General features: G+C 39.5%; 2 protein-coding genes across 7 annotated transcripts; one reads left to right on the top strand and one right to left on the bottom strand.

The window, feature by feature from the left end:
• The first annotated feature begins 1,372 nt into the window (after positions 1 to 1,372).
• Positions 1,373 to 8,400, top strand: LOC124180514 (NPC intracellular cholesterol transporter 1 homolog 1b-like). The gene is made up of 24 exons (XM_046566137.1): positions 1,373 to 1,551; positions 1,651 to 1,868; positions 1,976 to 2,199; positions 2,544 to 2,674; positions 3,336 to 3,474; positions 3,566 to 3,758; positions 3,827 to 3,916; positions 4,012 to 4,229; positions 4,311 to 4,409; positions 4,498 to 4,700; positions 4,823 to 5,023; positions 5,133 to 5,334; positions 5,416 to 5,532; positions 5,606 to 5,786; positions 5,866 to 5,993; positions 6,100 to 6,354; positions 6,443 to 6,606; positions 6,738 to 6,853; positions 6,966 to 7,114; positions 7,170 to 7,366; positions 7,504 to 7,735; positions 7,805 to 7,918; positions 8,053 to 8,215; positions 8,290 to 8,400. Exons 2-24 carry the CDS (start codon positions 1,652 to 1,654, stop codon positions 8,307 to 8,309), a joined length of 3,753 nt encoding a protein of 1,250 aa, XP_046422093.1. The 5' UTR covers positions 1,373 to 1,551; position 1,651; the 3' UTR covers positions 8,310 to 8,400.
• On the bottom strand, positions 8,368 to 21,787 carry LOC124180524 (sialin). Of its 6 annotated transcripts, XM_046566162.1 has the most exons (11): positions 21,730 to 21,787; positions 17,419 to 17,498; positions 16,557 to 16,612; positions 15,516 to 15,699; positions 11,782 to 12,015; positions 10,726 to 11,028; positions 9,985 to 10,108; positions 9,493 to 9,626; positions 9,273 to 9,415; positions 9,035 to 9,155; positions 8,368 to 8,868 (listed from the first exon to the last, which is right to left on the bottom strand). In XM_046566162.1, the coding sequence occupies exons 3-11, from the start codon at positions 16,604 to 16,606 to the stop codon at positions 8,692 to 8,694; spliced, it is 1,470 nt and encodes a 489-aa protein (XP_046422118.1). In that variant the 5' UTR covers positions 16,607 to 16,612; positions 17,419 to 17,498; positions 21,730 to 21,787; the 3' UTR covers positions 8,368 to 8,691. The 6 variants fall into 6 exon arrangements, with proteins under 6 accessions (XP_046422118.1, XP_046422116.1, XP_046422113.1 ...); XM_046566160.1 differs by lacking the exons at positions 17,419 to 17,498; positions 21,730 to 21,787 and adding an exon at positions 21,368 to 21,501; XM_046566157.1 differs by lacking the exons at positions 17,419 to 17,498; positions 21,730 to 21,787 and adding an exon at positions 19,478 to 19,944.
• Between the last annotated feature and the right edge of the window lie 875 nt (positions 21,788 to 22,662).

Below are 22,662 nucleotides of genomic sequence, written 5' to 3'. Positions count from 1 at the left end.
ATATAAGAATGTATGATAAGAGGAAATAATGTCTTTCCAATATCTTCCGTTTACATTGTAATCAAATCGTAAGAACTTTAATTTCTGTTGTTAAGACGCCCCTTTCCATTGTATGGTTGCTATTATTACTCTAATTATATATTATAATATACTATACATATATTATTATTCATAGAAGATGTAATAATATTTATTTGTTGTTGCTGTTATTGTTATTATTATTGTTGTTATTGTTTTTACTGTCGATATTATCATTATCATTGTTATGATTTATATTATTTGTATTATTATGATTAATATTATTCTATCATTTTAATTCTCATCCTGCGACGAGACAATTGTTCATTTGTAAAAGAATCATTTGTACGATCATTGTGTCATTAAAATATGATTAATCATTACGAAAATATCCGATGTGTGTTCAATCCTATTTCTTTCCTCTCACCGGTACCTCAGAAATCACACTGCTTTCACTATCATTTTTTAAAACGAGGAAGCGTCGGCGCGTGCTTACGGAAGTTAAAGGACAAGTCGCTTAAAATTCAACCGGAATTAATTCTGGAACCTAGCAATTCCACGAGTAAGAAAAGTTAGAAAATATAATAAAATCACAGATACTTCTCGTTAATGTGTTCCGAAACACTCAAGTTGTCAGGTGGAGGAAAGAAAATAAAATAACGGTACGAACCTATATTCGAGGTTTTTTCAAATAAGTTCAGTTCACCAAGCTCATAAACAATTTCACTTTCTTCGTGAATACCTCTGGTAAAAATCAATTTACGGATTTCATTGATTTTGAAACTGTGATTAGTTTCAGAAGGTGTTAAGCTAATTCTCTTATACAACTGATCGTATCTTTGATTCGATGAAAAATGGGTTTCTTTGAAGAAGTGATTGCGACGTAACTGAAAACGAGACTTTTAGGTCTTTTCCTATTTCGAAAGCGTGACTGATACAGAGCAACAATTATTCACAATTAAAACTGTCATCGGACTCTTATCTGCACTCTGCACAGATGTGTATGAGTTATATATGTCAATGTCACACCTTGCAGGTGTCTCGGTTGTAACGTTCGAGGAAAAAAACAATTAAAAAAAAAAAAAAGTAGTTACCGTACTTTAGACAAACCGTCATTGATAAGAAAATCGACATTTTACTCTCTATACAAACACCTGTAATAGGTGGTTAAACGGGCCAGCTGCATGAGTAAACGGATTGGGTTGAAAAATCGCTCAACAATGTAAGTACGTGTGTAGAAAATAGATAATCTATCTGGTGATCAGAAACAAGTCTCTCAGCTGCGCGATAAGATGAAAACGTTTGGACGATAAAGAATCAAGATTTTTACCGGGATTTCACACCGGCTTCGATTTGGCTGGCCAGTCTTCGCTGGGATTCAGCCGACCTCAATCCCGTTACAAGTTCGGGTGTGTATGATGAGTCAGTAAGGTGTCAGATCCGTCAAAAATCATTAAATTTTCGCCGAACCGTTAGGTGAACGGTGATCTCGTTTAATCTGAGAACGGAAAAGGCAAACACCAAATACTCGAGGTGAGAATTTAATCGGAAAATAGTCAACCGGCGGCAATCCGTCTGCCTTTACTTTACAAATCAAAGTTCAGGAACTTCGATAAGGGCGTTCATTTTCAGAATGAAGAATTTTTCTCTCACCGTCTTTCTGGTTTCACTTATCCTCGCCTCGTCAATCGGCGACGATGAATATACCTGCGTGTGGTACGGCCAGTGCTACACGTCTGGGGCATCGACCTACAACTGTCCATCATCGACGACTGGTCAGCTGATCAACAACTCAACGGCAGAAGCTATCCTCTACAACAGATGTCCGCACTTTTTTGAGAATGAAACTGGTTAGTCGTCGGGATAAACTTTGAGCGTATTTTGAAAATCGATCAGGCTAAAAACAAGACAGGTAAAAATACTGGTGTAATTACATGGTCTGTGAACCAATGTTCAGATACTCCTCTCGTGTGCTGCGATGCTCAGCAGATCATCGACATGGACTCGAGCATGTCGATGGCTGAAGGTGTCTTCGGGAGGTGTGCTACATGTGCGAAGAACATGTTCAGATCCATTTGTGACTTCAGCTGTGCTCCAGATCAGAGCAGATTCATGTATAACGTTGAAATCCTGAACGCCACTGTGGACGACGAAGTTGTCCAGTACATAAACGAAGTTCAGGTGCGATAGAAAATCCTAAGTTATAAATGCAGTAGAAATGTTGCTCATAATGATAACAATCCATCGATGAATGAATGAAATTTCAGTGAACACTAATATCGATAATAATTCGCAGAAAGATTAGTATAATTGATCAGTTGCATTTTCATCACGAGCGATTACTGTTACAACTGCCATCAACATCGTCATTGATCTATAACCGCACATACTGAGCTTTCATCAGTTGTCACTCGATACCTAGAGAGTCATCATAAATTTGAACAGTGTATTTCTTGTATGAGTAATTCTGGTTCCTGCACACTAATAAAAGCGCGATTCAAGTTTTTGACACTTTCTCTTCGCAGATCTATTTAGGGGAAGAATATGCCGAAGGTACCTACAACTCGTGTTCAGGTGTTCTTCACCCGGCTAGTGGAAATTTGGCTATGGATTTGGCATGCGGACCTTACGGAGCCAGCAGATGCACGTATAAATTGTGAGTTTTGCAGATTTACCGAGTCATTAGAAATCCTGTTTAATTCGAGTTGTTCGGAAATTGGAAAACGAATTTCTACAATCGTGAGTGTATACGTGTGATTAGGCATGTGTAAACGGCAGCGTCATGCGGTGTTTAATTAGCTCATTATTGTGGTCGATAAAGCGTTTTGGGTTGATTGACAAGGCACCTGCTGAATTTGTTCGTCAGCTACAGGGTGTTACGGCATAAAATTCCCCTGGTTAGATAGCTACGAGATTGACACCGATGCCTCGATGCCTTATTACAATCTATGCACAGAGTATCTGCCCTGCTTCTTGAGCCAAGCAAGATTGCCACGATAGACTTAGCTTAGCATGCACGTGTGCTCAAATCTTCCAGTTAATCGCTAATCAGCTACGAGATTATTATTATTACTATTCTCACTTATTATTTCGACTTTAATAGGATACTCTGAATGTACAGTAATTAATCGACGATCACGAAACCACCTGGCGATGTTGACTGATAACTTGTATGATTCGCGGGATTCATCAGAAGTCATTATTGCGTGATTGATAATATGTATAATCCAAACGATGTTTTCCTATCATCCTTTGAAGGAAAACGTCTATCTTGTTGCACGATGTCGTTGACGTTAATGATGCTAAAATTCTCGAAGGTGGTACGAGTACATGGGAACAGCGAGCGACGACGGTCTCGTCCCTTTCCAAATGACCTACGTATGGGACGCCGATGACTCTCTGTCGTCGAACAGTTCCTTAAACCCCGAGACAAAGACCTGTGACGAAGCTTACGACGTGAGTAACTCACCACATATGGTCTGACAAGTATCAAATCTTTTCTGACCTGAATTGCCTCAGTTTGTAGACTTGAATCTCCTGCTTTCAGAACTCTTCACTGGCCTGCAGCTGCGTCGATTGCGATGATAGTTGTCCCGTAACCGAACTAGATCTGAGCACGAGCACTTTTCTGTTATTTGGCATCAGCGGATGGGGTATCATCGCTGGAATAATCGTCATTGTCTTGAGTGCGGGGTCCACCACGACGGTGACGTTGATGAGGAGGAAATACCCCGCTTCCGGTGAGCTCTTGTTCTTTTTTGCGCTGTTGATATCAGGATTTTGCATGTGACAAAATACTCTGTTTTAGGTAAACCTTCTTCTTTTGGATCAAAATACCACAACGCTGGTGAAGCGTTCAACAGATATTTGGAAACGCTCTTCAGGGCCTTAGGATATGGTGAGAAAATACATTCATTAACGGGGCACCCTCTTCGACGTACTTGTTTGATGAACTTGACCTTTGAAGATATTCATCGAAACTTTTTCTAACAGGATTCGCAAGGCAGCCGGTACTTGTCCTCTGCGCCTGGACTTATTTAATAATTCTTATGTGCTACGGCATAAAATATCTGTCGATAACCACGAATCCCATTGAAATTTGGGCAGCGCCAACAAGCCAGTCGAGAATCGAGAAGGACTTCTTCGACGAGCATTTTCAACCGTTCTACCGAACTGAGCAGGTCTTCATAAAGCCCGTAGGACTCGACACGGTACGGCGATTTGTCCATAGAGATTGGCCTGAAAATTACCAATTTGTTCTTTACTGTTTGCATGTTTACCGGGTTTTATAGATATTGCACAACACCACCACTGATGAGCTGGAATTTGGTCCAGTTTTCAACAGGGAGTTCTTGTTGACCATATACGACCTTCATCAACAAATTATAGATGTGAGTAACACTACACGAAATGTAACAGTGGCGAACGGATGAAAATTCTCACATCTGTCATTTGCGTTTAATTGATGAAAATTCACAGATTGGCCAGGACACTGACGAAGGTTTGGAAAAAATCTGTTATGCTCCAGTCCAAAACGAGTTCAGTGGTGGAGTAACGCTGTCACTCTGCACGATCCAGAATATCTGGGGTTACTTTCAGTACAGTCTTGATACTTTCAACGAGACGTCAACATCCGGTGGATATGAAACCAACTATCTCGATCATCTCTACAAATGCCTACAGTATGATAGATATTCCGCTTCATTTCGACGGATTATTGTCTCTGTTGTGAACCGACAATCATCATTGTCGTTCAATAAGTCAAATTATAGATGAGTTAACCGGGATCGTTTTTTGACCCTAGGAACGCTTATAATACCGATTGCATATCTACGTACAAAGGGCCGATCATTCCTGCAGTAGCTTTGGGTGGTTTCCTTGTGGACGGCCAAGAGAGCTACGATTCCTCAGACTACATAAAGGCGACTGGGCTTGCACTCACGTACATGGTAAACAATTATTTGGACGAAGAATCTCTGGCACCAGCTCTGGCTTGGGAATCGAAGTAAGCATTCAGCATTTTCTTCCACTTCTTATTTGAAAAGCGTTGGTCATCGGTTACTTCCGTTGCTCGAAAATTGAGGTCACGCATAATACTCTCTGTCGATGACTAGGTTCATAGCTTTCATGGAGAACTGGGATGTTAACGAACGACCGGACACGATGGAGATTGCCTATTCGAGCGAACGGTCAATTGAGGACGAGATCGCTAGAACCTCAGAAGCGGAAGTATCGACAGTGGTGATCAGCTATTGTGTTATGTTCGTGTACATTGTTCTAGCCTTGGGAAAGTTCAGTGCTTCGATGAATTGCTTTGTGAGTTGGGGAAAATCTTGAGGCGTATCCTTCCAGCTATTCATTCCAATGGAAAAAAATCCAGCTCCTTCAATTTTTCAGGTGCACAGTAGAATAACGCTCAGCGTCAGCGGAATCGTTATCGTTTTGCTCTCGGTCGCATGCTCCATCGGAATATTCGGGTACTTGGAAGTTTCAACGTCGTTGTTGGTTATTGAGGTAAACCAGACTGTCCCGTCATCGAATTTCGTCGCTTGTTTGGCCGTGTAATTCAACTGCTTCTTTCCACCAGGTAATTCCGTTCTTGGTGCTCGCCGTCGGAGTCGACAACATTTTTATCATGGTTCAGAATTATCAGAGGAACCCTAGGCAGCCGGGAGAGTCAGTGCCTGAGCATATTGGCCGCATTGTTGGATCGGTTGGGCCTTCCATGTTATTGACGAGCACTTCGGAATGTCTTTGCTTCCTGATCGGTAAGTTGATGGTGGCTTTAAAACAGCAGAAAAGTACCGTCTGTATTACAATCTTGGCTTTTATATCCGCCGATTATAGGTGGATTGTCTACCATGCCCGCTGTGCAAACGTTCGCCTGGTACGCCTCAGTCGCTATCGCGTTGAACTTCTGTCTTCAAATCACCGCCTTCGTTAGCCTTCTGGCCTTGGACGCTGAACGAATCGAGGTGAGTCTAGTAGCCGAATGAGAATGAGGAACGTCCCGGTTGTGAAAAACATACTAACAGTTTCAAATGGAAATTCTTTTCCTTAACTCACCAAACATGCTTTCAGTCCAACCGGTGGGATGTCTGCTGTTGCTTTTCCCTCAATACGGATGAGAAACAAGTGCCGGGCAAGGGGCTAGTGTACTCGGTTTTCAAACGGTACTACACTCCTTGTCTCTTGCTCAAACCCGTCAGGATCATTGTCCTGGTTTTATTCACCTGCTTCCTTGTCATCAGTATTGTTGTATGGCCGAACGTTGAAGTGGGCTTGGATCAGCAGTTGGCTATGCCTGACGACTCATACGTCCTCAAGTATTTCCAGGTGAGATGATTACTCTTTCTCTCAGGCATGGAGAGTGAAACCACTTACAGATAACGATATCACCGTGGTTTTTCTTTTCGTTTCATAGTACATGCAGGAATTGCTTTCGATGGGTCCGCCCGTTTATTTCGTCGTAAAAGAAGGACTTAATTATTCCCTCGATGGTGTTCAAGATATAATATGCGGTGGGCAGGGCTGCAACGTTGATTCTTTGAGCACGCAACTATACTCGGCGTCAAAACAGTCCTCAGAGTGAGTTTTCACATTTATTGAAACTGTACTATGAAAATATAAAGTTGTTCATCACTGTTTTATCTCTGAACATCATTTCAAAGACAGGTTTTTCGTGTGTACAACGTGACATAAAAATTATTTCTCTCCAGATCGTTTATTCAAAATGCAGCGTCATCCTGGCTTGACGATTACTTTGATTGGTCAACCATTGACGGATGCTGCAAATATTACTACAGTAATAGTTCCTACTGTCCACACTCCATCGGTAAGTGAATCGATTTCTATTGCTACTGGGCTGAAGATTCGCAAAGCGAATCGACTCAGACATAGAGAAAAGTAGACAAAATGCAAATGAGAAATCGATTTCAAATCCACAGTATCAAGTATTTGCGGCACGTGCTCTATCGGTACTGACGATTTGGGAATCAGACCGGATGTCGAAAGCTTCAGGACGTACCTTGATTACTTTTTAACCGATATCCCCGACGAGGATTGCGCAAAGAGTGGTTTAGCTTCGTATGCAGACGTAAGTAGCAATTGCCGATTCAATTTACCAGGCAACTAAACATGTTTCAATGTAGGCGGTAAATTACTACACGGACCAATATGGGAAAATGGATGTCGGTGACAGCTACTTCGGCACTTACCACACGCCATTGAAAGACTCGGCGGACTGGTACGAGTCGTTGAGAGCTGCAAGATCCATTGCTGCTAACATAACGACCATGATCAACAACGCTGGCGTCACTGATACGGAGATCGAGGTCTTCCCTTACAGGTCTGATACTTGTGTCACTGAACTACTTTGCTCTGACACTACTTCGATGCATCAATTCGCTTTTACCAAATCATAGTTTTGATGTACTTCATGTTCTTCGGATCTATGGACTGATGCACAATACTCATGTTTCACAGCGTGTTCTACGTCTTTTACGAGCAGTACCTCACGATCTGGACAGAAGCCTTGACCTCCCTGAGTTTGTCGGTGGTTGTGATATTTTGCGCCACCTTCATACTGACCGGACTTTCCCTCTTCTCAGCCTTCGTCGTTGCCTTGAACGTTGTCATGATCGTGATAAATCTGGGAGGAGTGATGTACTGGTGGAGCATATCGCTGAATGCTGTATCATTGGTCAATCTGGTTGTGGTAAGTTTCTTCCAATCTCAAACAACTCGCAATGACCTCGTCTGATTCTTTCGTTTTATCCCTCATCAGGCAATGGGAATATCCGTCGAGTTCTGCAGCCACATCGTCCATTCGTATTTAAAACACAAAGGCTCAACTAGGATGGAAAGAGTCTCCGAGACTTTGACTGGAATGGGAAGCTCTGTGAGTAATTTATTTGTTAAAGACGTGCTGCGGATCTTTTGTTCTTGTTCTGTTGACAATAAATTTGAAAAACCTGTCCACGCAGTGAAGGAGATTAATAGCGATGATCGTAACGGTGCTTTACACCTTTGCAGGTGTTCTCCGGCATAACGCTGACGAAGTTCGCTGGTATCGTGGTATTGGCGTTTGCCAAATCTCAAATATTCCAAGTATTCTACTTTCGGATGTACCTCGGCATAGTTTTGATCGGCGCAGCGCATGGTCTCATATTTTTGCCGGTTCTACTCAGCTTCATAGGTAACTGAATGGACAAATGCGTTAGAAATTTCGTTGATTGTGTCTAATTGTATGCTTATTCATCTCACTTTTAGGTCCAGAGAATGCTGGTTGAAACGTACTCAGATTTTGTACAAGTAAATACTTTCGTCGGGAATAAGAAAACTCAAAACTGTAACAAAAATAAAGTGCTTTATTTTAAGTCATTTGCGAGGTTTAATTCACCATTCATACACGTATACACTATGACCTGCAATTTGATACCTACACAATCGTCCGAATCACGACCGTAATACATGTAATCGTGAAAATCATGGAAATTTGCGTTTACTTCGTGCACAGCCGCACATTGAAAACACCGTCTTTCGACTTCAGCGTGACACGCATCGTTGACATTTCCCAATGTGCTGCTTCAGAGTGAAGATTACGATTTACTGGTCTCTCTGGTACGGAAGACGAATGCGGAAATTACGCAGTTTCTGAAACCGCTGACCTATTCACTTAGTGAACGTCTCCACTTCGAGGGCCGGATTGTCGTACCCCGTCTCGTTTCTGTTCTTCGACTTCATTGCCCAGGGCTGCACTTCCCCGGAGGCAAATATTCCATATATTACGGCACCTGCTATGTAGATCGTCGCCGCGATGATGAAGACTATCCTCCATTCGGCAGCAGACTGAAAGTGAACGTAAACTTATCACGAAAGCAAAGATTGAACGTCGAGCTCTTCAACTCGGGACGAGAAAGAAGTTCGGGACTTCAGCTTCGTTTCAGCAGGGAACCTTGACGTGATGACGATTCCACGAAGATTGTACCCACCCGTTCGATTTACCATTACTCACCTTATTTTGAACAATGTATCCGGTGATGATGGGACTGACGATACCAGGTACGGTGGCAATGGTGTTTCCAAATCCCATGAGAACGCTCGCATGTTGCGGTGCAATATCGAGATGATTAACGCTGCGAGAAATATCGAAGGGTATAAAGAAAAAGAAACGATTTAAGTTCGGATTTTCATCCGTTTTCAACAACGAGTTGGACTGGTTAATTTTGGCGAGGAAAAAGTATCCAATTCACCTGAAGCCAACCCAGGATAAACCCCCCAAGCCAATGGCGATCGTGATGCAGAGGATGACGCTGACCGGAGTCATTATGAAAGCTGCGCACATCATGAATATCGTTTGGCTGACGAAGCCCAGACAATTGAAGGTCTTGCGGACCTGAGTGAAAAAACGAATGGCCGTAAATTTCAGGACACTGTGGCAGACAACCATGCAAGCCGCAAGATAATGGCTACCTGAGTTGTCGTCAGTATCTTATGCTCTCGTAAATAATCTGCAACGTATCCTCCAGCCTGAAGCATTATGGCCATTGCCAGGTAGGGTAACGCAGACACAAATCCGCTTTTCTCAAGTTTGTAGTCCAGTGTATCTGCAACGATAAATTATACGCTAATTACCCCTTAATTGCTACCATGGGGCCTCCATTAGTACGGAGGAAAGAGAGATATCTCGATAAATTTTCGGCGGAAGCAACGCGTCCCTTTCTGCTGAATACCGCATTCTGCCTAAAAAGCATTTTCAGCAGACATTCGATCTAATTTCATTGCATCATTTTTATTCATCTCTGCGGTGAATAATTCAACCATATTCGTCACTGTGTTATACGTAACGAGCCGCTATCAGAGCGATGATCAGTATCAATTACGTACTTTATAATTCTATCTCACTTCTGTAGATGGGGAAAAATTACTTGATTTCTCTTGATTTCTTACGACTCCCACACTTACCCGATAAAAATGTAGGCAGCTGAGTCAGCATCGTGTAAAATCCCCAATTCTCACTGAAGTGAGCTGCAACTATTGCCCAGACTGGCATCGAGGTTACGATGTCTTTCCAAGGATGAACAACTTTCTGCAACATGGTAAGAATAATTATAAATTCAGCGTGAACACATTGTTCCGAGTTTTCGTAATCAGAGACGATCATTTGCTTCTTCTGTTTCCGTCTCCATAGGTTCCAAAATTTTCTCAGGTAGCATATATGTCGAGATGTCAACTATCATTTCACTGTCTTGAAAGATGAAAAATTTGATTGATGAAATTGTCAGATAATACGGTAAATATTCACCTTAGACATGATAATGACTGTCAAAAAAAGCCTGAATTCAAAGCTGTATCGATCCTATGTTCGATTCATTCGTTGTCCTTGAAAAATGTTGGCATCAAAACGAAGTCAAAACAGAAACTAGACATCATTTCTAGAACTCACCACAAGGAATGTAGTAACAGGATGAACAAAATCTGGTAATTATGGAAACTCCGATGTTGCGTTTGACTGTTTCTTGATGATGACTAGTTAGTTCTTACACCGTTGACTGTAAGCTGACAATCTATCGGGCATTCGTGAACATCTGTTCGACATGTAGTCATACTTTTATTTTAGAATACACCCGTTTCAACGGTCTTCGATTGGTTGACCTCATTTTCCTTTGGTACCAAGTCAAATATGAACTAAATCGATCTACTGACCTCGTTGTCAACCTGGTTAAGCGACCCCTTTATGTGTCTGAGCTCCGCTTTCGAGATGTAGGGGTCGTCCTCCGGGTCGTCGGTGACGAAAATCGTCCACACGATGTACCAGATGATGCCGAATGCTCCGAAGGAGTAGAAAATCGACGCCCATCCCAGGCGATCAGCCATGATACCGCTGACGGGCATCGCGACGACGGTTCCTATGAAACTTCCGGAAAACGCCAGGGTGCCCAGTTTCGATCTTTCCAACGGCGGTGCCCACTTCGCCCATATCGCGTGAATGCATGGATATGTGACACCCTGAAAACTCAAGGTTTCAATGAGCAACAAGAACAAGTGTAAAGAATGCACGTAATTGTGTTACAAAAAAGTCAACATTTCCCGTTACTCCCACATAAATGCCATGTAGATTATCATGTATCATTCGCAGTAGTTCAGAAATTTGGAATTATGGTTTGAGGTCAAAGTAAAAACTGTCTTTAATCCTTGAGATTCGGAAAGGTGCGTTCAACGAGTTCCTCGATTCTCATAAAAAGCAGTTTTCTGATGTTTTATAGGTAGCTAATTTCAATTTTTAATTGAGATTGTTGTGTAAGAGTCTTATATGGACGAATTGAAACTAGCTGCTCCAAGTAACCACTTTTTAGGAACGAAATAAGATCGGGGATTTCAGGACTAAGACTTTTCGGTTCCAATTCGTCGTTACCTCAAAATAATTGAGGAACAGAGTAAATCATTTGTTAAATGATTTGATAAAAAATGAAAATAGTCAAGGACTGAGCGGTAACCGGAACTAAAAATTTCTCTCAGTGTTCTATACGAACAATGTGACAATGAATCCCAATCTTTCTCGTCGGCTGCATCGCCAGTCATTGTCACATAATTCTTATAGAAGCGAAGAGCATTTGGTTTCGGAAGGCAAACAAGTTAGCCGGAAGTCCAAGGCATTAACGAACATTACTGTACATGTAGTTTGTGTGTACAAAAATACCACGGGAAAAATTCTTTTGCCGTGTTTCGAACAACTCAGCATCCAATGGTGGTTCTACTTACCTCGAAGACACCTTCGATGATTCGCAGAGCAACGAGAATGTAAACATTGACTCGCACCAGGGGCGGTGTGATGACGGTTAGAAGGGCCGTCACGGCTATGCCACCACCGAAAACTCTTTTTCCCCCAATTTTCGATGCCAGCAATCCACCGAACAGTTGCGTCGTGATGTAGCCGTAAAAAAAGGAGCTCAGTATCAACCCCTGGAGTTTTGAGTCCCAGTTGAATTCTTGCTCCTGAAAAATAAAACGGGATTGTACCCTCACGACGGCAATTTATGCTCGATTGAAACTGTATACAGGGTTGGGTTTTCTACAAATTGGAAAACGAAATTGATACATCAGGGCCCCGTATTCGTTTCCGTGTACGGTCGTTTCGTCTGTCTCGGAAGAAAAATTGTCTTTCAAGACATTATATGATCGTCTGTGTTGACTGTAATTGAATAAGAAGATAAAAAAAAAAACTTCTGCAACCTATCGAATTAGCTTTCTTCATTTTCGGATGTCTGAAATCCGAAAAAGGTTTTATATTCTTTATCATTCCTACCGGAAACTTGAGATTATTTTCACGATTTCTTACTGTACCGCTAAATTTCGTCAAACAACATTCGCTCGTATTTGCAGAGTGTAGTCAATAATGTACGAACGTTTAACAGCTGGTAATTATCTTTAAGTCGTTTACAGTACATTGAAATCTAATTGTCCATGAAAAATTATGTAGAAGCAGAAGAAAAATTAAGTGTTCAAATGGTTAAAAAAATGTATAAACCGAGAGGTAAGTGGTTGAACGAATAGTCGAAGTGAATGAATATGCGAATGAAGGATATTAAATTGTCCATGTGCCAATAATTAATGTCAAGAAGATTTGGTCCTTTATCGTGTACATCTTCGTCAGATTTAATTTCATGAGAATATTAGACGAAGCATCATAGTTCAAATTCCTTTTTCGCTTACATAAACTTGTTTGCGAGACTTTTAAAAGGATCCAGTAGTGATTAATATTCATAGCGAAGCAACCAACGTCAAAAATTCACGGAAAAATATTTCTGAGCGATTTTTCCTGTGCATATTATTCTGTAATAAAATATTGAGATACCAGGAAATTTTGCGGATCAGGTTTTTGCCTTATGCATTCGACGAACCGTGCCTTCATTCGCGAATTATTTGTGAACAAGTGGATAATGACCCTGACATTACAAAACGTTCAACGAGGACGCCGATTCAGCTTATCAAATATGCCGCAATAGGAATTTGTCGTACGTATTTATGTGCATGCACGTACATAACGAATACATTCCAGCAGAAAGAAGTTTATTACACCGTGCCGCTATCTCGCATCGAAGAACCAACTGCCTTAAATATAACTCGTACCATACCCGCTTATTCTAATGCAGGAATTAGCTCTAAACTACCATCAATGCTTTATTGTACCTAGATAACGAGATAGACGTACGTAAATGTATACTCGCGTACAGCCAACCCGACTGATCTCGTCAATGATGGCTCCGCATTCATATTTTCAAAGCGTAATAAGGGTAACATTTTTCCGTTGCATTTACCACTTTGAAGGAAGACTTGCAGGTTCAAATTATTTGTAAAAGTTGGAAGAAAAAATCGTTCGAATTACGTTACGATCGATGGTGATTATTGTTGATTTCTTTTTTTTAATTTAATTTTTAATACATTCTTCTTTTTTTTAACGTTGACAAGGTTGACAAGTAACAACTACCATTCGGGTCAGAATTTATACATCAATTTCCGTGCCAGCAATCGAATGTTGTCCAGCTTCACAGTGTGGGAATCAACTTAGTAGACTGTACCGAACGCTGTTTCATCAACATTTACCTTATTGTGCTCCAAACAGTGATTACACCTTTATTGTAAATGTGTAACGGCCTTCAAGTAAGCCTGAAGTTTTACTCACGCGGCGTAGTCTTCAAGTCGACATCGCGTGCACGGATATTCAGTCCGTAAAATTCAGCAAACAAGTCGTGAAAAGAAGTTGAGAACAGAAACCGCAGAATAGAGTATTGAGAAAAACAATCATGTGAAGAATGGTCAGACAGCATTCAAGGAAAGGATGTTTAAACGACGTAGAAGAGTCGTATTGTTGATTAGAAATAAAAAAATACGTATGAAGGGAAGAAATATATTTACAATTTAAATAATCCTTACCGGGTCGTAAAAACATTCTTTCAACAAGATGAAGATAAGTTTATTTAACATAAGTTTGTTTTATTGTAGAAATAAATGAGTATTATTAACAATTGAATATGTTTCAAGGACCATCAGAATTAACATTCGTTGAATACTTTTAGTATAAAAAGATGTTTCTATTTTTGTTATGATATATCATTGTGATAAGACATTTTTTTTGATTATTCAACGGAATGGATCGAGTTGATTTGTCGAATTTTTCTGCAATGTACAACTAAAGTTATTTATTTTCACGTTGTTTCACGTATAAATTACCGTATTTCAAGACATTGAGAATGTTTAAATATGGAATATTTTGCTCTGGCTTAATAAGAAAACGGTGAGTGCTTGAGTGCTTGCATGTGTGTATATATTTACGATAATGAAAATTTATCAATCGCACCGTAAAACTGGTCGCGATAACGCTATTGTGATGAAAAAAATAAATATCGTATACGACTTTGTATTTCGCGGAGTTAATAATCCTGCACTAGCGACCAGCGCTTAAGTAATCTTCAACCTATATAGAAATTCATAAATTATATTATTCCTTTCAAAGAGATCATGCGACCTTTTTGCTTCTCATTATTGGGAAATATACAATAGTTTTTCATGTTACGAAATTTTTCAAAGCTCGATGAATACATTAATTTATGTTATTCGCGAGATAAGGAATTTTCAGATATAGGTTTGTGAATGTTCATATTCTGCAAATATCAATCGTGAAGATGGGTCATTTTTTTTAAGAAAATTACGTTTGGCATTTCCTTATACAAATTTATAAGTGAGATTTTATCCGCTTCTTGGCTGTAATTAATCCATGCATCCGAATTATTCGAAGAATGACTTTATCGGGTCTTTTTGTTTCAATGTTGTTGCGCTTTCATTTTCTAGGACAAAACGTTGAATTGTCCCTTCAATGAGAATTCACTGGCTTGACCAAATTGCATAACTCAATCCGAAAAAAACTTATTTGTGTCGTTTGACATGTAAGTAAATCAAACAGAACAGGCATCGTTAGCTCTGATAATAAATATCTGGAAAAATTACCAGACGCTTTGAAAAAAGGAATCTAAAATTTCGCAGAGCACGAAGAAACCGGACGAACGGGAAAGAATGGACATAAAAATTGTTAAATCACTTTAAATTTCGACGAAGAATCGTAAAAAAAAATGTAGCACAAGCCGAAGGTACTCAGAAAACGAGAGGACTCTTTGTAAAAATAACCAACTGCCTGATTCGTTTGAGAAATCGTGAAATTCTTTGCGAGAAAAAAAAAATTCCTCACACTCGATAGTTTGCTACAGAGAAATCTTTGTACACAGATGTGAAAAGTAAAACCACCAGAATGTGAATATAGATTATAAGCGCAAGTAAATGTGAATAAAATCGGTGAAAGGCGGAGTGAACTTTTTGCACTTACGATTAAAAGTATTTCACCGGCTAAGCGTCACGTTCATTCTTCTTGTGGTGTTATTTAGTGGTTTCGAAATGCGCTGGCTTCAACATCGTATAGTATTGTAACAGATTCGCATACTTACGTAGTAAGTATTGCCGTCATCGTCGGTTTTGGTGTTGTTCGCGGTCATGGCGACGATGGCGATGCTCAAATTCACCCGAAGAATATAGCTCGTGAAAAAGCCGAAGAAGGCCAATATTGCCAGGACGTAACGCCTCTTCTTCCAAAACATCCAGCTGGGTGGCTCGGTCTCCTCATATTGCACCCTGCAAGGTTCACACTATTGAGGTTTCATTTACAACTGCTTTTGATCCGCTGTTTTCCTTTATCAACTATCAGAAACGGATATAACCCGACATTAGATATTTGCAAAAATATTTGACATTTATTTTCTATAAGGCACTGAAAACAGCATCAACTAAGCCTTATTTTTAGGTAACATGTATGTATAATAATTGACATATTCTCAATAGATTTAGCAAGTGATGCCAATTTCTGAATTATTGATCTGAAAATACACCGCGGTAATATTTGGAAATTGGGACCAATCGGTCAGGCATCTGTAGTCTTTTATTCCGCATGACGATCATTAACGCAGTGACGACACTAATGGTAATAATGTAATTTTTACTCGAGAAAGAACTAAAAGGAAATATGATGTTAATTCGATGTTGTCGTAAAAAAAAAAAAAAAAAAACAAGGGCATAACCTTAAGATAATTGATTGCGAGTATTAAACCCTTCCAAAGTACAGTCATAGGTCTGTTTTAGACGTTACATATCAAAATATGTTACATTTATAGGCCATTCAGCCTTGAATTTTTTTTCTGTACGCTGCCGAATGTGAATAATGAATATTGATGAAATTTTTTTCTAACGGAATAATACGTGGCCTCACAAATTTCATCGGAAAAGTTGGCAAGCTTGGCAAATGATGTAAAAAAATGATACAGTTACGTTACAATTGGGTTATTAAAATCATGTCTTTGGTAATAACGATAAAAATCAGCGTTTCTTACAAATTCTACAGTTTTTTCGAATCCTATTTTGAAAAATTACCGGCATCAAAAATCCTCGATCAATGGACACATGGAAAGTTTGAGAAATTATTAAACAACACTCACGTTCCATACTCGGTGTCTCGCGGTTCACGTCCGTCGATTTTCCCGTCCATAATCACCTGAGAAACGAGATAAGCGAACTGTTTAATCGACAATTCGAAGAAATGCAGGCGATACCAGCATCGCAGATGTCGCGTGAATGCAGCGAATAAATTATACACCTGAAAATATTTCAGGCTACTCCACAGGTATGCGAAAGTTGTGAACGGCGTAGCAATGACCCAGATTTAAAACTGGCATCGATACACGAAACGTAAGACTTTAAACAAATTAACGAAAAGTTTTTATCAAAATCCGCCAATTAAAAGCGTCCCGTTGACAGCTTGTCGATCTGGCGATAAACGACAATTGTCAAACGAAATCGCAGAACCGACATCGAAAAGATTTTTATTTCGGACTCACTTGCGTCTGGATAAAGGCTGCGGAAAAAATGTTGGATCAGTATTCCGAAATACGCGGATGGTAAAGAAGAGGAATTTAGTATCGCCACATCGCCAGCTGCATTTCGAAAATCACTGAACACCGACGATACTGGCTGTAACTTTTCCACGGTATGACCGCCGCCGCCGCCGCGTTGATATTGATCGGCGTCGCGACGCTGCTGATTACCGTGCACACGCGGCAAACTTCGTGACGACACTTCGGAACCTGTTGCTCGAACCGCACAGACTGAGGCGGTGTAATTGCAGGATAATGAAGTTTGGCAGATGGCACGGGGCACGAGGAACACGTGGCTCACTCCCACGAACAAATTGCAATTGGGGGGGCCGCTGTTGCGGTGAACGATACGGAGGCGAATGCGCGGAGACTCGGACTCTGCGCACCCAGGGCTCGATGACATTTAAGACTAGGAAATTATTCGTACTTTCGCTTTTCGCGGTGGGCACCGCCTTCCGCGTTCCCCTCCCTTCAGGTCGAGCGTCGTGTCCTCGAGTTTCAGCCACGCTAGCGATCGAGGAACTTATTTTCAAAAAGAACCACGATGGCTACATTCGACGCCCTTCTTTTGCAAGATTGCAGTACAGATCACGTGACGTCAGGTATGCGGAATCGGTAAGAAATCGGTTGGAATCGGTAAGAAATCGGTGGGGATCGGTAAGAAATCGTTCGAGATATTGACGAGACACGAACTTGCCCGACAATTTTTTAATCGTTTGGTAGAAAATTATCGCGCTACTGCTCCTGAGAACAGATTTCACAATCTATGCAACTCGGAATTTTATACTCGTACAAAAAAATTCTATACGCACTTTTGCCACGCGATTGTCTCGTGCAATTATTTTAGCTCTCACCCAGGGCATTGATCGTCAAAAGTAGTAACGAAAATTTTTCGACCATTATTGATGAGAAATCGTTCAAAGACTTTTTACATCATAAATATCGATATCGATTTTTTTACCGATTCCCAAACGATCTTTACTGATTTATTGCCGAGTTTCATCGGTCTATGTAACTAATCTGTAGCGATTTTTTTTTTTGGCAATACCGATTGATACCGATTTTCAAAGATTACGATGGACGAGCTTGTACAAAAGTGCGAATTGTCAATAACAGGAGCATGAATTTTCTTATGTCTTATTACTATATATCTCTTAAAATTTCAACGATTCTTTCGATCTAGTTTGTTTTTTTTTTGCGATTGCGCAGTATTAATTTTAATTTTTTTTTCAATACAAACACTCCAATTCCAGTAAGTTGATCTTGTTGAGAGATTACCAGTAAGGCGAATGTTCTTGGTGCAGTGTTCGTAATGTTAATATTGTGTGAAAAACTAACGAGTTAGAATTGATCCTGAACACCACATGAGTTACCAAATTCCTTGTTTTACCTTGTACAAATGTAACATTGGTAGTGTGCAATACGTGTTAACGAGCTGTTTTCGATCTCGGTTTGACATATTTTTGCCATCAGGTATGCAGTAAACAAATTATCCGGCTCGTGCGTGTGATAAAGACCGATAACCTCATATAGAATCTACGGGTAAGTATCAATGCGGAATAATGTTATAGAAACAGAGTGAAAAACTAGACCAAGCGGAAAAAAAATTAATCATTTTAATCGAACGTTAGAAGCCTTTCGAACGCTATCCTTGCCCATTCAGGAACGCTGGCGACTGTTTGTATGAATACACGTGTATACATGCTTACACATGCATGCGTGTGTGTAAAATTCACCGTTAATCCACTCGATTCTGTGCTACTTCTTGTACAATAATTGTGCACGTACGTCATGTAAAGAGGTATAACGATTTCAGAAGTGGCGTCGTTGTACTCATTGTTAGATTATACGAACATAACTTATATGGTAATTTTAGTCTGGTCTTAATCGTTAAACACCATGCGTCGTTTTTTTTTTTTTTTTTTTTTGTTACAAAGCAATGAATGAAATGTGTTTTTTCGAATTTATGAAAATTAGAAAATAACATTTTTATCTATCTACAGACGATGGCACGTTTTTAAAACATTCTTTCGTCGTGTATAAAAATAAAAAAAACCTTTTTTCTGGACTTTGAAAAGCTCGCAGAGTCGAATTACATTGTCAATTTGTACAGTATCAGCGGAGAATAAAATTCCATATCGGAAATAAAATTAATGCTTTTTTCAGAGGAAAAATAAAAACTATCGTGGGAAACCCTAAAGCCTATAATTTACCCAATTTTGACGAGTCATAGATAATTTAAATTCGAAATGAATATAATAAAAACTGAAACTGAAACATTCAGTCATTGTTTCATCATCCGATTTCTCGATTCTTTGAATCGAAGAAACGAACATAACTAATCTATCTTCTTGGCATTGTAGAGACTGCACGTCGATCTGCCGATTGTAATATTTTAATATAACTAATTGTATTGAACGATTTCAGACACGATACAGTCTATATTTTTAATAGTTAACGTTTTTTTTTTATTATTATTGTCTTACCTAACTCAGCCAGCAGGAGAGCTCGAATCGTTCGAGTTGGTCGGAGATGCAATTTGCGAGAACGGTTGCCGGAAGCACGTCACTCTTATTACACGTTGCGTGATTTCGTGATGAATTTATTTCACGAGTTACGTTCAAGAGCGTTGTAGTAACGGCTGCGTTGCACAATACCGACATTGCAGGTACGGAAACGGTTATAACCCGGTTATTCATTCTCCGTATTGAAGCGGCCTTCGCAAATGAAATACGTAGTAGGTACCCGAGTACCGCATATCCACGTACATAACGTAATTGATTTGGCTCACGACGATAACAACACACTGCGGTAATAAATAGGATCTAGTTTCGATAGTTAAAAATAATTATTGACAGGAAAAATTTTAAAACGAAGGTTGTTGAAAGTGGAATTTTTGTTTTGTACAGAGGTAAATCGAGATACGAACAATTGATAATATTTTCAATGACAAATTTTTGTGTAGATTTGTTCAATTTTAATTAACCGTATCTAATTTTTTTTCTTGTTTTTTTTATAAATGAATTCTTGACAGATCATTCAATACGATTTTTTTTCTACTGCTTTGTTACAAAGACGCACGGTTTGTCACAGAGCGACATTAGAAGTGGTGAACGATAAATCTAGGCCTTTTTTTTTTGAAGCACGGTTATTCGTGTTACCAAAAATCTATTTTTAACGATTTATGAAACGCTCACTCTCTCATTTATTTTTCGAATCCGGGCTATCAACACACTTTTGGTATTTAGAAATACTTGGCTAATATGATTTCTCCGGAGTTGTTGATAACTGGATTTCCTCAATTATAATTTGGAATTTCTCCACTTGTTTCTCAATATCGCAAGATGTTTTTCAATCTAGTTCATCGTGGTTGTCTTCGGTTTCACGTTTGGAAAATTTGGTCGAAGAATAACATTTCGTGCCAAGAAATCAACCTTCGTTTAATCATAAAACACGTTTGAATGCGAAGTGATAAATTTTGTATAAATTTTTTGTAGGTACCGGCTCCATTTCATTACTGTAATTGAAAGTAACGACTTATTGTTAGTAAATTAACGTACATGGCAAATATTGCCTTATAATTTTTATGGTCGGAATGAGGCGCACTGTATTTAAGGAATTCAATGCCAATCAACAAGCACAATCACTGTTCCAACACTAAAATCCACATGTTTATGTGGATGGGAATAACACATTTGTTAATTCGTTAGGATTCGATTTTGGAAAATCTGTTTAATTTTACATATTCACCCAAGCTGCTTCCATGAATTTTATGTACGAATCGTAGTATCGGAATTCGGATTATTAATAACTATACCACTAGAGTAACACGAATATATATAATCGCACGGTTGTATAAATTGCGCAGCGCGATGTGCTCGAGAAGAGAGCTCGAAACGGACTAATTTCATCTGCGTACCTATTCTACACACAATACGATACACCTGTGAAACGGTCAACGGTCAAAACAAGTTTCTTCAAATTGATGAGCACAACAGTTAATGCTGCTCGAGTAGTCAGTTATTCCGTATATTATTCGACTGTCTTAATTCGGTGCAAAAATCAAGTACTTTCATCGAATATCGACCTATAAATGATCTATTTGACTCTCGAATGATTGATACAGTTATACGTTAAAATCGGAAAATTTGAATCTATTTAAATAACGCTTGCCTGTGAAAAATTAACTCGAGTAGACAAAAAGTAAGTGAAAAAAATTAGTTACAATATACGAGCCGGCATAACAATTTTGCAAATTCATTCGGAAAATCACTTTTCAAATCAAAATTTTTTTCGTCATGTCACATGTTGCAATATAGCAAACAAGATTCGTCACGTATTTTTTTTAAGTGTTAGTTTATTTCAAGGCTAAATACCAGCCCTAAAGTTTTCCTCGAGCCAAATCTCCGTTGGCGTTTACCGCGTTCCTTTTGTTAGGATAGCCTGATGGATCCTCAATCTCGGGAGATATTGCATCTGATAAACTCGTGCAGCACTTTGTCGATTTATGAACCGCAGATTGCATACTGTGCGTTTACTGCAGTTTACAGTTATATAGGTAAAACTTGTTCAAGTGCAAGTGCAACATCATGAGATAAGAAAGAGACACAAGGTATTGGAACAGTTATGGTAATTATGCGTGTTCAGACCGACTGGCGCCTTGGAAGTCTCGACGCTTTGGTGGCAAAAGCAGCGAGTGACTCGAGAAAGAGCAGAAAACCACGTATGGTCAGTTTACAATGTTTGGAGAAAGAGAACTCTGCATTCCTCGCTAAGCTAGCTAGAAAATTCCACGAACGAAAACTGAAGACTTGTGTAAAGCAAACTCGCTAGTGTCTCTTCCCCGGAAAAAGGCGAACCAATGGGAGTCAAAATTACCCTCTCTCTTACCTATTTGTGTCCGTAACCGGGGGCCTGTATACCGCTTATTTAAAAAAATCTAGTGTCACTTAGAACCAAACTAGTATCAGTTCAACATCAGTTATCCACAGCGAATACGTCACGAATTATGTACTTTATACATATTCTACGTAATTTCCAATCGAATTGAGACAGGTACTCATCAAACATCGAAACTTTAAGAACTCATTGCGCTTATGTAAGTAGCAAAATATCTGTCAATTATAAACACTATTCAGTACAATGTCGTTTCAAAGTTGTTGAAAACTAAACCTCAGAAGCTGTGACTGAAACTAGAGTTTTACTGATGTCTGCGTACTTTGAAATGTAATCCCGGAATTCACGCTGTTCACTGAAAATCATATTTTCAAGCACTGTCGATTCAAGCGTTCCGTAATTTTATTCTTCTTCAACTAAATTCAACTCGATGAACTTCATTTGCGTTTTCCAATCCTTGTTGAATAATATTTCTGTATTGAGAGCTCTAATTTGACTCGACTATATGTTTGTACACCCTTGATGATCCACCGTGATTTTTCGATGATCTATTACCGTGTAATTACCAGTGTGTTGTGAAATTTTTGGTGCGGTTTTAGAAAAATGAAGGCACTGTTCAGTTCACCCAAATTATTGCAAGCGATCTATAAGATCGGATAACTTGATCGATTGCGATGAATCGTGAAATAAATCGTTAAAACTATGTATGAAAATGTCGCTTAATGGTTGGAACGGAAATTTAGGGAATGGACTCAAACATGTTCTTTTCGTAGAT

This window comes from Neodiprion fabricii, chromosome 4 (genome assembly GCF_021155785.1).
Source record: "Neodiprion fabricii isolate iyNeoFabr1 chromosome 4, iyNeoFabr1.1, whole genome shotgun sequence".
Classification (NCBI taxonomy): Eukaryota; Metazoa; Arthropoda; class Insecta; order Hymenoptera; family Diprionidae; genus Neodiprion; species Neodiprion fabricii.
Note: the sequence above shows the minus strand (reverse complement) of the source record. Positions and strands in the feature narration are given on the sequence as shown.